This window comes from Anser brachyrhynchus, assembly GCF_964034855.1.
Source record: "Anser brachyrhynchus genome assembly, chromosome: 3".
In the NCBI taxonomy this organism is placed as follows: domain Eukaryota; kingdom Metazoa; phylum Chordata; class Aves; order Anseriformes; family Anatidae; genus Anser; species Anser brachyrhynchus.
This window is the reverse complement of record NC_137696.1, coordinates 61,679,439-61,695,045: the sequence shown is the minus strand read 5'-3', so window position 1 is coordinate 61,695,045 and position 15,607 is coordinate 61,679,439. Positions and strand designations below refer to the sequence as shown.

Below are 15,607 nucleotides of genomic sequence, written 5' to 3'. Positions count from 1 at the left end.
GCTGTCAGTCCCTGTTAATGGACTCTGGAGGTACGGCGCAATTAATAGACCTCTCCTCTAACAGTGGGCACCTCTATTACAGAACGCATGTAAAACATCTATGTGTTCCCTTGATGCTGTTTTATACTGTTTAAAGGGGTGGGGGCGGAACAAGTTGTTAAAAGATGAAGATATTGAAAGCTCCCCTAACTGCTGTATTATCCACCTGACATTCTCCAAATGCCAGTCATTAATTACTAATGTATTGAAAATCAGAGCAGTTACCCGATTCAAATTATGTTACATCTGTGAGCCAGAGCCTTTCCATTATCTTATCATTTCCCATTCAAACAATTCTTCATTCTCCACATTTGTTAAAGGCTCAGTACCCCACTGTTTCTTCTCATGGGAACCTGTTATTCACGCAAAGGTATTTCTATTCCATGTCTGTCTTGCCTTCATGTCCGTGAGGGTCTACAGCATAACTACTGCAAATGTACCAGTCCAGCCCTCCACCACCCCAAAGTACTACATGTGCACATCTAACGGTGGGTTGTGGCCAACATAAACCATAACCTTCGTTTCCAGCCATAGTGTGGGCCCAAGGTGGCAAGGCAGAACATGTTTCTGGAGTGTGCAGTAATGCTGGTTCTAGGTGAGGTGCGTATTCGGAAATGATGGGGTTTATTTCACGACACGCTTGTGCTTCGCTTGTGTATATTTTCATGCCCGCCAGCACTCTGAGATCTAGACATCAAGTGCTGGGGGCAGGCTAGATGCAATTTTTCATGCCGCTGACGTTAATCAGATGAACAGACCTTCTCAGAAGGGACAGTGTAGGAAAATGCGTATGGAAAAATGACAAAATAAGGCCTTTCACAGCTAAATAAAGACAAGTGGCTGAAAAGGTTTTTACAGCTTTGGCTTTCGTATGTTTCATTTGGGAATCTAAAACCATTTTGCACAATAACTAACAAATTAAGATTCACACCACCTTTCCAAAGAAGATAATTGCTCCTGCCTTGCAGATGAAGGAACAAAGGTATTGAGGCTATCATTTGAAAATATGTCCCCTGTTCTCAAGTCCCCAGATTGAGATACATTTAAACCTGATTCTCAGAAGCATTAAATACCTCCATTTATATTCATACATTTGGCATTGTTTGTGCCTAGAGCTTCTGAAAATCAGACACATTGCCTCTTAACTTGAATGGTCAAAATAACCAAAATGATGTGGCAAGCATCACAGAGCAATTGCAGGGCTGAGCTAGGACAGGGATCCGTGTCCCCTCGGAATCCATGTCCCCTCATGCCATGTCCTGCTTTCACTCACTGAGTGTCCTCCTTGGATCCCTGGCCAACGTGAAATGCATGTTCTGCTCACTCCGTTTTCCCTCGCTCTCTCAAACAATTGAACGTTATAGAGGTAATATTAAGCATTTGGGTTATTGATCTGCTTTATAGAGTCATATTACCTTTTCTTTCTAGCCATCCAGAAACTGTCTTTAGGTTTTTGTGATTAAGATTCTTGTTGCAGAACTAGCATGGAAATGCAGTGAGAATCATTTGTATCACCTGATTTTCCCCTGTTGTTTTGTGTTGTGTTTTTTTTAGCATACAACAGTTTTGCCCTTTATATTAATCGAGATGAGAACAACACATCATCAGTATCCCAGCAGGAGCTGCGGACTGGCTGCAGTGTGCACCTTCGCTGTTGGCTATATTTTATGGTAAGGGCTGTACATGCTGTGTTTTCATATTGTATTGGGGGTTTTGTACTGCTAAATTTGGGCACATATTTCATTATGGATATAATCGCTAACAGATTCACGCTGCATGCCTCGTTTGGTCCAAGACCTGGGCTTTGTCTGGTTTCCCCAGATGCTTATATTTTTAGAAAGTATATGCCAAACCTCACACAACAGGAATTTGTTGAACAATCCCATGTAAGCAGTGGTCTTTCCAAGGGTACATTTTTCGACCTTTTTTTTCAAGCTAAATGTTTTTCTTGGACCTTCGTTTTATTGCTTAGGGGTTTTGTTCTATCAAATAAAATCGAGAATAGGCAAATGATTTCCTGCATCGGTATTTATGCGGCAACAGAAAAGATAGAACACTGTCTTTTTTCTTTACTAGTTCATAAATTCTTTCTGTAAAATTGATTGCAGAATAACCTAGTAATCCAAACATTCTGCAGTTTATTTTAAAAAACGCAAATGTTTGTGAAAAACTAAACAGCAATAACCTTTCCTATACAACATTAAATTCTGTCTTTGGGCAGTTTTTATTCAAGCACCTGACTTATATGATGGAGTTAATTTACTTTGGTCTTTCTGGCATTTTATTTTTGACTAAGCCTTTGTTTTGCTAACAGTGCTCCTTTGATACCATATATCCTCTATCCTTTCTGCAAGCATTTCATGACCTCCTGTTTACTTCTTCTCACATCACAACAACCCTCAGCTCAGAGGATGTTTTCCAAAACTACGGGTAATACTGCTTTTACCACCAGTCAAGTGAGATCAAACTAATGAGAGAGGAACACAGGCTCAAGGCAGTACTGTAATACTGCTCAGCCATGCTATTTTTCCCTTTGGTCCAATGAAAGAGAAGCCGTTATTCATATACATCAACGCACATCAAGTGATCGTAAAACGACTGTAATCCAGCTGAAGTGGGATGCTGTGTCCCAGGATGCTAGTCATATTCTGCCATTTACTTTTATAAACATGCATATATACTTCTTACGCTAGAATAATATTTTCAATTTTAAGATAAGAACAGTCTCATGCATAAAGGCACATAATGATTTCTTCGAGAGAAAGGAACTTCTTTTAACACTTATATGATAATAGTAACTGTGCTATTTATTTACCACCTTCCTCTGAAGGTGCCTAGGCACAAGATGGCAGAGTTATTGTACCTGTGATCTGACCTAGTATGTCAGTGACAGTTTCCTCATGATCATCTGAGTAGACACATGCAATAATGTTCAATAGAAATAGAAAAAATGAAGCAACCTGGTTCTGCAAATGAAATAAAACCAGAGGTGTCTTAAATTCTTTTAAGAAGCTGTTACAGTATCAGTGTGATTCTCATATGGCTTGATCCTGCCTACTACAGTGCATCTGAACCCTACAGCTATAAGTACAATGTAAAAGGAAATTGTAGGACAAATAAAGCAGAGGAAAAAGGTTCTGCATTAAGAAATTAACTACTAAGCAGATACTCGGTTACAGGCTACTGTCATCTCCGTTTGCTTTTGCTGTTTAAGGATAGGCTTACTCTCAAGTGACTCACCTTCTACCAAGTTGGGATTCTGCAGAAGATGATACGAGACAATTGCTTGTTCTACCTAATGGTAGCCCTGCTAAAATCCACACTTGCAGCCCATTACTCCATCCATTTTTATGAAAGGAAGTCTTCGGGAAGACCAGAGGGACACACAGGCTGTACCATGCCATCATCACCTGCAAGTTCTGCGTCTGCAGCCTGCAACTGTTTTGGAAGCCTCTGTCCAAGATTTGGCTGAGGCTGCAGGGTAAATCATGGTACAATATCAATAGAGTGTATTTGATGTTCACAGATTGGGGAATAGAAGTATGAAAAGTATGAAAAGTGTGTTTTTCTCATCCATCTCACTCAGGGGTGCATACTTTTCACAGCTAAGGTTCACTATCTTCCTACTGCTAGGTATCCATATTGAAGTACTGACTGTGATCACTTAGAGAATTTGTAATTATATCATTAGGATTTGCTGCTCTTGTACACTGTAGACCCCTCAAGGTTAGCACAGTGCATTACAATGAGATGACACCTGCAAATGACCTAGTTACATGCAGCCTTTTGGAACTTCCTTCATTTGTATCTTTGGTTGTCTGTGGGTCCCCGGGTCCCCTGCTGGTGCATAGTTCTTGGTTTGTTTTTTTTTTTTACCTTGAAGCTAGATATCTTCTGCTTGAGCATTAGAGTCCTTCTCCCTACATCATTGTTCCCTCAGCAGCATTGTGTTCACTGAAACTCCCTCGGTATAAAATGGAGACAGTTGCTAATCAGATGTTCTCTGTTTTTTACCTGTGAATTTTGAAGTCTCCCCACCTCATCTGAAACTTTCTTACCATGCTGCATGATTCGTCAAGCCTCACTTTTACTCTAAAGGAGCACGCAGGAGGATATTGTTTAGTTTAGACTCTGTTAATGCATTTTTCAACTCCAGGTAGAGGAGATCTTCTGATTTGCTTCATATGTGTCTGAATCTTTCACATATGGAAGGGATGGTGGAATAGAGAGCTTTTTTATATGTATTTGATAAATGAGAAAGTGGGAAAAAAATCTGAATAGAATCACCAAAGTTAGAAGAATATAGCTAAATAACTTAATATCCCCTAAGCGTTCATCAGAGTCATGTTGTTTGAGGAACATCCTTTCTTGAAGAGTTAAAAAAATATATTTTTTTTTTTTTTAATTTATGCCTTCATTCCCACTCTTCAATCAGGAGCATTTGGTAGGCACACTTAGCTCATGTACTGCCTGTGGAGGGAGAGCTCTGCCTTGCTCTTAAGGAACTGTGCTCAGGCACAGCGTTCACAGATTTGCATTGCCTGTTGCACACCATACATGGACTTTCAGGATCAAGGCCATGGGTTAAGTTGGGAAAGGCCAATTGGCTTTATTTAACATGGCTTGAAAAGGTCACAAATTGTATTGAATTGTTAAATCTAGACAGTGCTAAGAAAACCCAAGAGCTTGCCAGTACTACCAGAAAATACTGCCAATGGGAGTATGGAGCTGGTTGTCAAGGAACAGAAAAGAGCCAGAAATGTGTTGCTCCTTGTAATAAGAATGACCTCATGGCAACTAATATCAGAGCCTAATATGTCCCTAAAATAAACTAAGACGAATACATGTATTTAAAATAGCTTTCTTGTTCCCTCTGCTTTTGAGTAGTTGAGGATGCCAGACAATCAGACCCTAAGAATCTGATTCCACTGCTGTAGTCATGCAGGGCTACGTGTTTGGGAGCAAAAGGCTTGATCTGCTCTCTCGTTGCTATCTTAAGTCCACTAGAAGTTCTCTCCACATGTGCCAAGATTGGACTCAATTCATAAATCTATTAAGCTGATAAATCTATATCTCAGGTACCTTTAAACTTTCATTTGAAAATAAAGTCTGACTTTAAGTGACTTTAGGAGAGTTCTGTAGATGTGCTGAGGGAAAGCATTTAGATGGTGTAATTTGCTGAATTCTTCTCGAGTGAATTTAAGAAAGGAATGTACGCTCTGAGAATTTGGAATGGATTTGAGATAGCTGCTGTCAGCCTTGCTGTAGGATTTCCATTAGCGGTTCTCCATAGAAGGAGAGGAAGATCAGAAAGAGCAGCTGTTGGCAAAAGGATAGGGATGCTGACTGCTAGGACAAACCTTGAAATTGAGAAGGGAAGGGTGAGGAGCAAAAGAGTGAAGCTTGGTGAGAATTGGCAGCCACATTTATTAAGAAGGCAGGATTCAGAAACCAGAAGGATTTCTGAGGTGGCTGAGTGTGGAAGTGACAGATACAGATGGAGCAGGAGACACAGCATGGCTGTACTAGGGTCTGTTGTGTGTCTGTATGTCAGGAGAGGGCCATAAATGCTTTTGGAAGTGAGCTCTGGGACGAGATATTCAGTAGGGATCAGAGCAATCAATGGTTGAGGAAAACCAAGTGAAAAGTCCTTGAGGCAAGTAAAAGAGATGAACCACTGGTGAAAAGAGAGCATGGCTAAGGAAATGTGCAGCTCACAGGTCAGCAGCTTGGAAGCTGAAATTGTGCAAGGAAGTGGGAAAAGCTTGGAGGGGAAGAGAGAGACGGGCTTTGAAATTGGGGTGGAAGGCTGACAGAGAGGTGGGTGATAGATGCGACAATGCAGAGGAGGAGAAAAGAGTTGGAGCCAGGACTACTCAGAGCAGGAAAGAGTAGGAAGAAGTAGAAGCAGCAGAAATAGGCCAGGAGAAGATTAGCATCCCCTGTGCCTGACCCAGAAGAAGGGTGGAAGAGCAAAAGTGCTTTCAGCAAGAGAAGTCTGCACGGATCCTCAGCCCATTAAGTCTGACGTGGCCATTATGGACTGTTACATTCTGGCTCCCCTCCACCTCCACATCCTCAAGTGTTTCAGTCAAAGCAACAGTACAATCACAGATGACATGCATAGATAATACATTCTCACTTGCTTGTGTAGCTCCTTAAAATATAGCTCAAGAAAGCATAGCAACCATTTCTATATTTAAAATTAAATATTTATCAAAATAGATGACTTCCAAATCCTGCAGAGTTTCTGTCATTCTAGCTACCTGTACGTAAACAAAAATTTCTGCTAAGCTTCGTTCATCTCAAAGGATGACAACACTGTGTCATGCTGAGTACGTTTTGTGTGACATTACTGTGTGACATTATTTGCAGCTGCAGTTTTCCAGGATTTGTCTTCTGACTGCATCAGCCATTCCATACCAGGAGGACAGTCCTGTGACTCTGGTACTGTTCAGCAGCAGTCAGATCAGTGGAGAAGAATCCAGCATAAGAAATTGGAAAAGAGGAAATTATTGCTTTTATTTCTTGATGACTATTTATTGAATTTATTTTTTAGTATTTAAAATTTCTAAACATTACACATTCCTACTGTAGGTGGCTTACACCTGTTTGGCTGACATTATAAAGATCCCAACATCTTAAGATGGATGAGAACTTAACAGTTCCGGTTAGATGCAGAATAAGCTGCCCTATGTTTTTGGAAGAAAAAATTATAAAGATTGATGAAAATGTCCCTCACATCACTTCAGTCAGTATTAGAAACCAAGAGTAGAACAGATTTAGTGTGGGTCATTGTGCTCCTGCCTCTGAAAGCACAGGGTTGGTCCCTAGTCTGTAACCACAAATGATTTGTTCGTTTGAGTTTTGAATGACTCAGCTGCTGTAAGCCCGTCACCTCCTTTGGGAGACATTCCACAATTTAATAGTTCTGGGTAAAGTTCTCCCTTTCTGTGGAAAAGGAGAGTGACGCTAGGAAAGATCATGAAATAAAAGTGTAGAAAGTGCCCATGTCCTGTCATTTGATAAATTGTAGCCACAACAGGAACTAGCTTGGGATCTGTTTGGGGGCAGAGAATCAGCCATCCCTTGTGCCAGTCACTGGAAACCGGAATGGCACAGAAGGTGTAGGAAAGGATCTGCTTCTGCACTGCTGCAAGAAGTAACCAGAAAGGAATTACCGCAGTGGATCAGAGTGGTCACGTATCAAGACTGTGACTGTTGCTAATGTCAGCTGCTTCAGAAAAAGATTCAGCAGGCCATTTTAGAATGAGCAGCCTGTAAGGACAGCTTTCTTCCAAAACCTACATCAAAAACTGGATGCTTGGTTCCTGCAGACTTGATAGTTTATACACTGTGTACTCTTTGAACTTAAGCACAACTGTGCACATTCTTATTGCTTGTACAGTCTCCTGACTTCAGAAGCTTCCTAGAGTTGCGTGATACTGCCCAGAGCAGAGGAGTGAATTAAATGGAAACATGACATCCTTCCAAACTTGTATGCTATTTTTTTTTTAATTTCATGAGTTCAGTGATATGTCGCTGCAAGATAGGGCGGACCATTCCTGAGGTTAATTAGACATCATGCAGAAAGATGTGTCCTTTATTAGATTTGAATTTCTTGCCTCTGAGTTCTGCTATAGTGCTGCTTCTGCTAAGAGGAAGAGCATTTGAAGCTCTTCAGCCATTCTATGGCATGCGTTGTTTTTCTGTGTCCTCTCATTCCCTGCTCTTTGAAAAGTTCTGCAGCCCTCCACCTAGCACTTCTGTTTCCAGATCACATAGTAGTGGTTGTTGTTTAGCTGCAGATCTAGCTGAAAGATTCAATTTGGTCAGGAAATGGGTGAAGACTCAGAGTCCAGGCCACGAAGTGCCAGCAAGTTGTGATGCCTTAGCAAGTGTTTTCAAACTGACATAGCCGTGTAGCCATCATGAAGGAGCAACCACTTTCTGCAACTTGGCTCCCACTGCAAAACCTTTCAGTTGTCACGGTCATCTACCATGCTATCCACCTTTTGAGCTTGCTTGTACCAGGACTACATTTCACACAAGGTTCCCACAGTTGTTTGAAGTAGTTGCTTTTCTTCATCAACAAAAAATCTGTAGCCAAAGAAATGCACGTGTATCTTCTCTGCCTGATTTTCATGTTCTCAGACAGACTTATTGCTGGAAAAACGGCAAACAGGAAGACTCATTACTTTGATAGGTGAGATATACAACATCCACTGTATACTAAAAGTGAAAAACAGCTACAAAGTCAAGCTTTTTGACAGATATTTTAAAAAGAAGAAATAGTGTGTGTTTTCAAATAGCTTTTTCTGTTTTCTACACCATCTGCTTGAAAATCTCCCAAAATCACATTTTTTTTAACATACATTTTAATTTGAATACAATGTGGGAATATCTCCATTCCTTTTTTTCTTACCAGTTCTAACAAATGGAAAAAAATGAGCTCTATCACCTGTAGGATATTCCTCTTTGAAAAATGCACGGTTGCATCTACATGGGCTGTCACAGAACCAAACCACAGGGAGGTTCTAAGTTAATTTTATCTTCTCAGAAGTAATCAGCCCAGTTTTAGCTTAAACTTTTTCCCATCAGTATATTTTTATCTAAACAACCCATTTTTTTTATACCTGTTCAGTAACAGGGTCTTGAATTGGATCTAGATTTGCACTCCTAAGTAAATCTTAATGCATGCTCCCCTGTGCTTATCTAATAATGAGGTTGGCCGGGAATAATGACTACTGGAATTGCAATGTTAAAGGCATTCATTAACATTAGTAATCAGCAATCTTGTATGGAGGCTTTATGCCTCTGGTTGATCAGCTCTTTATTGTGCAGCGTTGAGTTACCTTGTACTCAAGCAGGAACGAACCCGCTAAGAAAGGCCATCAGGTGAGGTTTCCATGGTAGCAATCATCCTCTTGCTGCTGCCATTTGTGGTGCAGGCAACGCAGGAGCAGTCGGCGTGTCAGTGCTCAGTGGAGAGAAGGCTAACACCATGCCATCAAAACGCAGGGAGCAGGGAAGATCAGGGTGGCTGATCAGGTGAGTCGGTGGCAGTCATCTCCTCAGCGGCACTCGGTACCTCCTGTCCTCAAAGCACGAGCTCCTACGTTGTCACTGCCCCGGGGACAGGTGTACAACAGATAGGTTGAACACACGAGCAGTGTCACCAAACAAATAACGGGCTGCCGTTCTGGGCAGCAAAGAACGGAGTTCATAAAATGTACTCGAAGATTCTGAACTAACCAGACACAGCTGACATTTGTGAGCTCATCGGTGACTCACTGGTCAGATTGAGAAAATATTTCTTCTTTCCAGCATAAATGCGTTCTAGTAAATGTCACTTCTGCTTGGTTCATGAACTTGGGCACATAGGTGCCGTTTAGAACATCCCTTGAAAAGTCCTTCTGTAAAGGTCCTTATACTGATGGACAGTTTCATCACACCAGAGAAAAGTGAAAAAGAGACACTGGCTTTTTTTCATTTTTTTTTTTCATTGGAGCTTGTTTTTCACAAAATGATCATAAAACAAAAGTAAATGAACCAAAAAATGCTGGGCAATAATAGACACTCCCTCCTAAGCCAACCTGAGAGTAAAAGACACCCCATAACCTTCTACCAACTATCCCATCCTTTTCTTTGACCAAGTGGAACATGGTATCCCTGTTACCATGGATTACACAGTAACCCTTTATTTTTTCACAGTTACCTTTATCTTGTCAGTTTAATTCTGGCACAGAACAAAGTTGTGGAAAGTAACTGTAAAGTATAGAGATCATTTTCCATATGTGAACTCCTTTGGAGAAAGTGTTTTTGGTCTGCATTTAGATCATGCAGATTAATTTACCAACACATGTAAATTCCTACATGAAGTGTGCAACTGCTAAAGGTTTGGCTGTAATAAAAGCTTTTCTAAGGAGGAGGGAAGCTATGACAACCATGAACATTTCCAGTGTGAGGGAGAATCATCAAACAGGGATGCTGTACTCTCTGTGTGACAGGCATTTATTACAGTGTTTTTGAGTAGACTTTTGTGTTTCTGCTCTTCAGGAGCCTATGACTGTTGACGTAGTGATCAAAAGTCTTCCTTAAACAAACAGCAGTATCAGCAAGTGAAGCAAATCATATGGACATGGAAATCCCCATCAGTAATCGTCTCTGCAACTGCTTAGTCTTCTCTCTAGCTGTGCTTCGCTGTATGCTTCTCTCTCAAATTGCAGGATCAGAGAAGAAAAGATCTACGTTCTTACAGAGAGCCCAGCAGCTCAAGGGCCCCAGTCTGGTCTCTGCTGAGCCTTTTCCCAGTTAGCCTCTGTGATGTTTGCTAAGGTTTTTGGCAGCATTTCCCTTTCTTAGGTTCCAGCTACTGGAATGTATGGACTCCGTCTGCTCCCCTCTGACTTCACCGTTTCAGATCTCAGTGCAATAACTCTCTTTCAGAGAGCGCAGGTGTCCATTGCAGTCACACACAGAGAAACCACGTACCTGGAGAGGTTCTTCAGGCTGCATTGCAGTAGAGCTGACACACTCTCTCTTGGGTTAGTGTACCAATGATCTCCACTGTAGCTGAATGCTAAAAATCTCTGTGACACCAGTGAGTCACCATCGTTCCTTTTCCTTTATTGAGTGCAGTAGGCAGAATTTCACTGACGACAGGGTTTCTTCTTTTTTTTTAATGTTTATCCCACCTAGAGAAAAATCATTAGATCCCAAATGATACCAGGTAGCTGAAAGGAAAAGAGGAGCAGTCTAAAACACAGGTGCTGAAAAGTTATTGTTTTAAAGAGAAGCTGAACCATGTGTTCCTGGCAAACCCAGAAACTGAGCCACTTGCCAGGTGTGAAGAGGGAAAGCAGCAGACACACACAAATGTATACAAAATAAAACAAAGATGCTCCAGAAAGCCAAGAGTCAGGCTGTGTAGGAGAGCCTCAAGAACACTGAATACCCCTTGGGAAAAGAACTTGCTTGGAATTGAGGGAGTGCTGCTCTTTCCGTGCTACTGTATAAAACAGGAGGGTATATTCTTTGTAAATGTAAAGGCAGCAAGGAAATGCCTGCCTACATCAGAACCTGAAAATTGGTCAAGTGCTCATATTAAATTTAAAACAAAGCTGTAACAATACAGGAAATCAATCTTTGTTTCATCGTTTTTAATGTCTGTTCTTGAAAGATATCATCCGGGCACTCCAAGAAGCTGAATTTAGTTGCGACTCACTGTCTTTTCAAATGATTTCTTTTTAGGTTACAGTAGCTAAGCCAAACTATTTCTGAAAAACAGGGCTGTAAGAGTCAGTACTTGGTGTTTTTGTTCTGTTTCAGGGTGTGCTGGATTCACCATGTTACAGGAGTGTGGGTGTACCCGCTTCTTGAGCACCTCAGCCCAGGTGTCAAAATAATCTTTTTTGCAGCTGTTACTGTAATAATTAACATTTTCTACTTGATGGGAGAGGTTCTGAACAACTACATCTGGGATACCCAAAAATGTGAGTATTGTTTTAGGAATATTAGCTCATGAAATGCTCTGTCAGGACTTGAAGATGCCCCTCTGAAAGTCAACAAGATTTTTAGTAGGCTAAAACAAAGGAAAATGGCAGAAGTTCCATTGAAACTTCTTGCTTACTTGCTCTTAAAAGCAGTCAAATGAATGGAGTGGCTGCTGGAAAGCATGATGAGCTATGAATGAGCTATGTATTTTTTTATAACTTCTAATACTAATTTAAGACCTGTTGGCAATTACCTGAAAGGTTTACAACCCACTTGGTTCACAACCCACTTATTAGCTGATGAACCCATTAAATGCAGCTAGAATAAAGTATCATTTTGTAGGAATGCTGTTAATGTTAGAGTTAGAAATAAAAAACTGTATTCTCAGATATAAGGTATATATAAGTATTCTCAGATAAGGTGTTTTCTGCTTATAAATTTACTCAAGGAAAATTAATATTTTCACATTGATCAAATAATAGGAATGAAAGATCACATTATTGGAGGGTAAACATAACTCGGTCTACTCTACATTCATCTACCATGCCTAGGCCAGCCAATGCTGAGTAAAGGAAAAGGGAAAATAAGACAAACACACAATTAAAAGTAGATGCCTTTAGTCTACGAAAGATGGTTTTCATTTGTCAAAATGTGTGAAAGAAGCAAACAACATTCATAATCTCCTCAGGAGCAAGTCACAAATGGAGTGAAATACTTGCTCAGTGGGAATTCTGTCATTACATTAATTGGGCCCATAATGGATTGTGACCATATGAACAGCCTGCCTCCCCGTTTGGGAAACATAGTGTGCACTTGTTAATAAAACGTAAATTCACATGGTAGCTTACTGCACGTACAAATCTCTTTTAACAAGTCCTCTAGTGCTAGATAGAGCCTGATTCCAGGAGCTCAAATCAGTTTTACTTAACATTTGCTCACGTTAGCAAGCAGATGCAAAGCAGTTTCCTTGGTTGTACCCTAGAACCAGCGATCATTGGTTGCAGTGTTCAAGTGTGGTTTTGAGGCCTCACTTGGATGTCACAGTCATGTCTATTTTAATTACTTTTGTTAATTTAGGAAAGAAGTTTCTAAAAAAGGTAGCCACAAGGAATACTTTCACTTGACCTGTGTGAAGTCCTGTATGAAGCATAGTAGTGTGGTGAAGAGTCACATATTCTTACCAAGTCCATGAATAAGTAAAAGGTGGAAAATCTCCCTCGTTATTCCACAGTATGCCTAACAAAATCTCTGGTTCTTGTGGCCCTCCACCCCAAAAAGCCGAGGCTAATCAGGCCATTCTTTCAGTAGGTTCACCATGGCCTTATTATCCTCTCTGTTATTTCCTTGATTTGGTTAAAGAATATTGATCCAAACTCCCTTGTGGCTGAAGCACTTGCAAACCAGAAAATGCCATGAGTCACCTGCTGTGTTGCTATGCTTGAGATACTTTGCATAAACCCAACCTGAAGTGTATGACAGCAGAAATTTAAAATACTGCCAATCTGTCTCCATGCAAGATTTGGGAAAATATCGTTTGAGAGCTGTACCTTTAAAAGGGGCTTTTGATTAGTAAGCTTTCAAACTAAAGCAGTCTGCCATGAGAGTTCTGGGGTGAGGGGGGGTTGCTGGAGTTGGGAGGTTTTTTTCCTTTTCCTCTGGAGATGCATTAAATAAAATCTCACTACTGACAAAATGATTTGCAGTTAGTTTTTCCAAGTTAAACCACAAACATGGTAGGCAAGGAAAAATTTGCCCTTTCTACAAGCCAGTGTCTGTCCACAGTTTTGAGGGTATCTGCATTCCTGCCAAAGTATTTGATGCATCTGCAGTAGAGCAATTCAGAAGAAAGGAAAGAGGCTCTTTTTAAAAGGCAAATAAAACAGCTCATTTAAAACTATTGGAAAAGTTCCTTACAGCAAAACGCAGAAGGCTCGAGGTTGGCTCTGGAGCAGCTTTGTAAACCCACTGTAATCTTTTGGACCCAGCCTCTTGTTTTGGTTGTTAAACCTTTGACTATGGCTCTTCATCGGTTTGCCAGCGACACCCAGGGCCATTGTACTTGTGCTGCTGGCAGTGTGCAGACCCGTCTCTTTCCCTGTTGCTTCTTTCAACAAAGGCCACTCTGCAGTTGTGCTTTCTAACTGCACGCGGCTCTTACTGTTTCCCATCCTGGAATTAATTAGCTATGTTTTGAAAGTGACTTTTGGTGTAACTGCCATTTATGCATAGATTGCATTAGCAGGTGATCTTACTTGTGACTGGATTTTCCTCTCAACGTTCTCAAAAATTACTTCTTTTTTGCCTTCAGTCCTCAGAGGTCTGTCTTTTCCAACATGCAGCAGGCCTAAAAATCTCCAAAAGAAATATTTTTATTTGAGATGTTTGGCAGAGAGGGCTTAGTCAGAAGAACAATACTTTTGTCAGATACCAATAGTAATTCATTGTCCAGGAACAGGCATATGAAATAGCTGAATGTTTTCATTGCCAGAAAAAACACAATCTGCTGCCTGGCCCAGACTTTGCTCAGCATAGACAAGAGAAAAGTCCTGCAGCAAGGACCAGTTCTTTAAGGAGCCCTACAGTCAACTCAGCCCTCCTGATATTACTGAAAGACATGGCCACTGCAAGGAGAGGGAGGCACCCTATCAACAGTAACCGACTCTTCATTCTTGTGCTCTCAAAAAAGGGAGATGTGTGTGAAAGTTGTTAAAAATCCAGCGTTGAAATTGGGGGGGGGGGGGGGGGGGGGAGGGCTAAAGTTACTGAATTCTGAAACAGAATTTTTAAAACTTGCATTCAAATAAAGTCGGCTGCTTAGCTTCAGCTCTAATAACATCTACTCCAATTTGCTCTTAGGTGAGCAGAGGAGCCGAGGGAACTGAGTGTTCCCAGTCCCCTGCAGCAGTCAAAGGCTGAGCGTGCGGCAGGGGGTTCGGCTGATCTGAAAATGGTCCGGAGGGAGGGAGGGCTGCGCGGTTCGTTTCTGGACAGCCACTGCCATCAGGTGTGCAGACGCTCTTTTCATTCGCAGCAGGTGAGGTAACACATGCAAGAGCATGTGAGCAAGTAGGGGAGAAACAACAGCAATAAAGGGAAAAGAAAGATTAATGCGTTGGAAGAAACTTCTCTAGATAAATTCTTCGTTTTTATTCATTCAGAGATTTGTGAAAGCTGTTCTCCATGTGTTTTCAGGTATTGAAGAAGAAAAAGAGAAGACAAAAATGGACTGAACAGTAGATGCAACATGGAGGCTTGTTCATGGCTCCATGGAAGATTTCTCATCCCCGACAGAGGTTGGCACGGAGAGGAATCTTCTGGAAACCAGGCAGTTTAGTGGGCCTTCTGCTCAGTGCAAGGATATTTTGGGTTTTTTAATGAAGGAAAATGATTTTAGCTAAGAATAATAATTATGTTTCAACCTCCATTCCTATTTCTCCATGCTTGCATGTGATACACACATAAAAGATGTGTATTTATCTCCACAGCATTCTCAACATGCATTTCTTGCATCAAATAAGTCATTAAATCATTAAGTCATTAAAGCTTTCCACTTCCACCCAGAAGAACAAGTCCATTCTTTGTATTGTTTGAGAAAAGCTTAACCAGATAGGTCTAATATGGGGAAGCAAAACAATCCTATATATTCAAAGTACAGTGTAAAAATATATTACAGTTAATTGCATGAATGTATCCAAAAAAGAATTCAATCTGACTGAAATATTAATGTAACATGTAACAGTTGCCTTAAATCAGTGATGTTAATAATTTATCAATCCAGTAAAAATTTATTTGCAGTGCTAGACTATCTGAATATGATGCAACTTTTCTTAAATATGCCTAAATAAAGATCAAGTTACCCCCAGGTTTATGTTTCTTCATGCTGATTCTTGAAATTCTAGACGGACTGATGGCATTTGAATGTTTTATTTTCAGGTTTTCCAGTGTCAGCTGTATATGATATTATTTCTACGTGAGGATTTTTCTTCTTATTTTCCCAGTACTAGAGCTGATTCTGCATTTTCAAGTTGTAAGTTCTCAATACATGGGCTGAGCCATTAGCATAGCACTAGAG

The 15,607-nt window shown here is 40.7% G+C and overlaps 1 protein-coding gene across 1 annotated transcript in view; it reads left to right on the top strand.

The window, feature by feature from the left end:
• Window positions 1-15,397, top strand: part of AIG1 (androgen induced 1) — a 123,146-nt gene extending 107,749 nt beyond the window's left edge. The window contains exons 4-6 of the mRNA XM_080584045.1: window positions 1,594-1,709; window positions 11,371-11,534; window positions 14,728-15,397. Coding sequence (XP_080440171.1) covers window positions 1,594-1,709; window positions 11,371-11,534; window positions 14,728-14,765 — 318 coding nt within the window. The 3' untranslated portion in view covers window positions 14,766-15,397. The remainder of the gene's footprint in view (window positions 1-1,593; window positions 1,710-11,370; window positions 11,535-14,727) is intronic.
• Window positions 15,398-15,607: the final 210 nt, after the last annotated feature.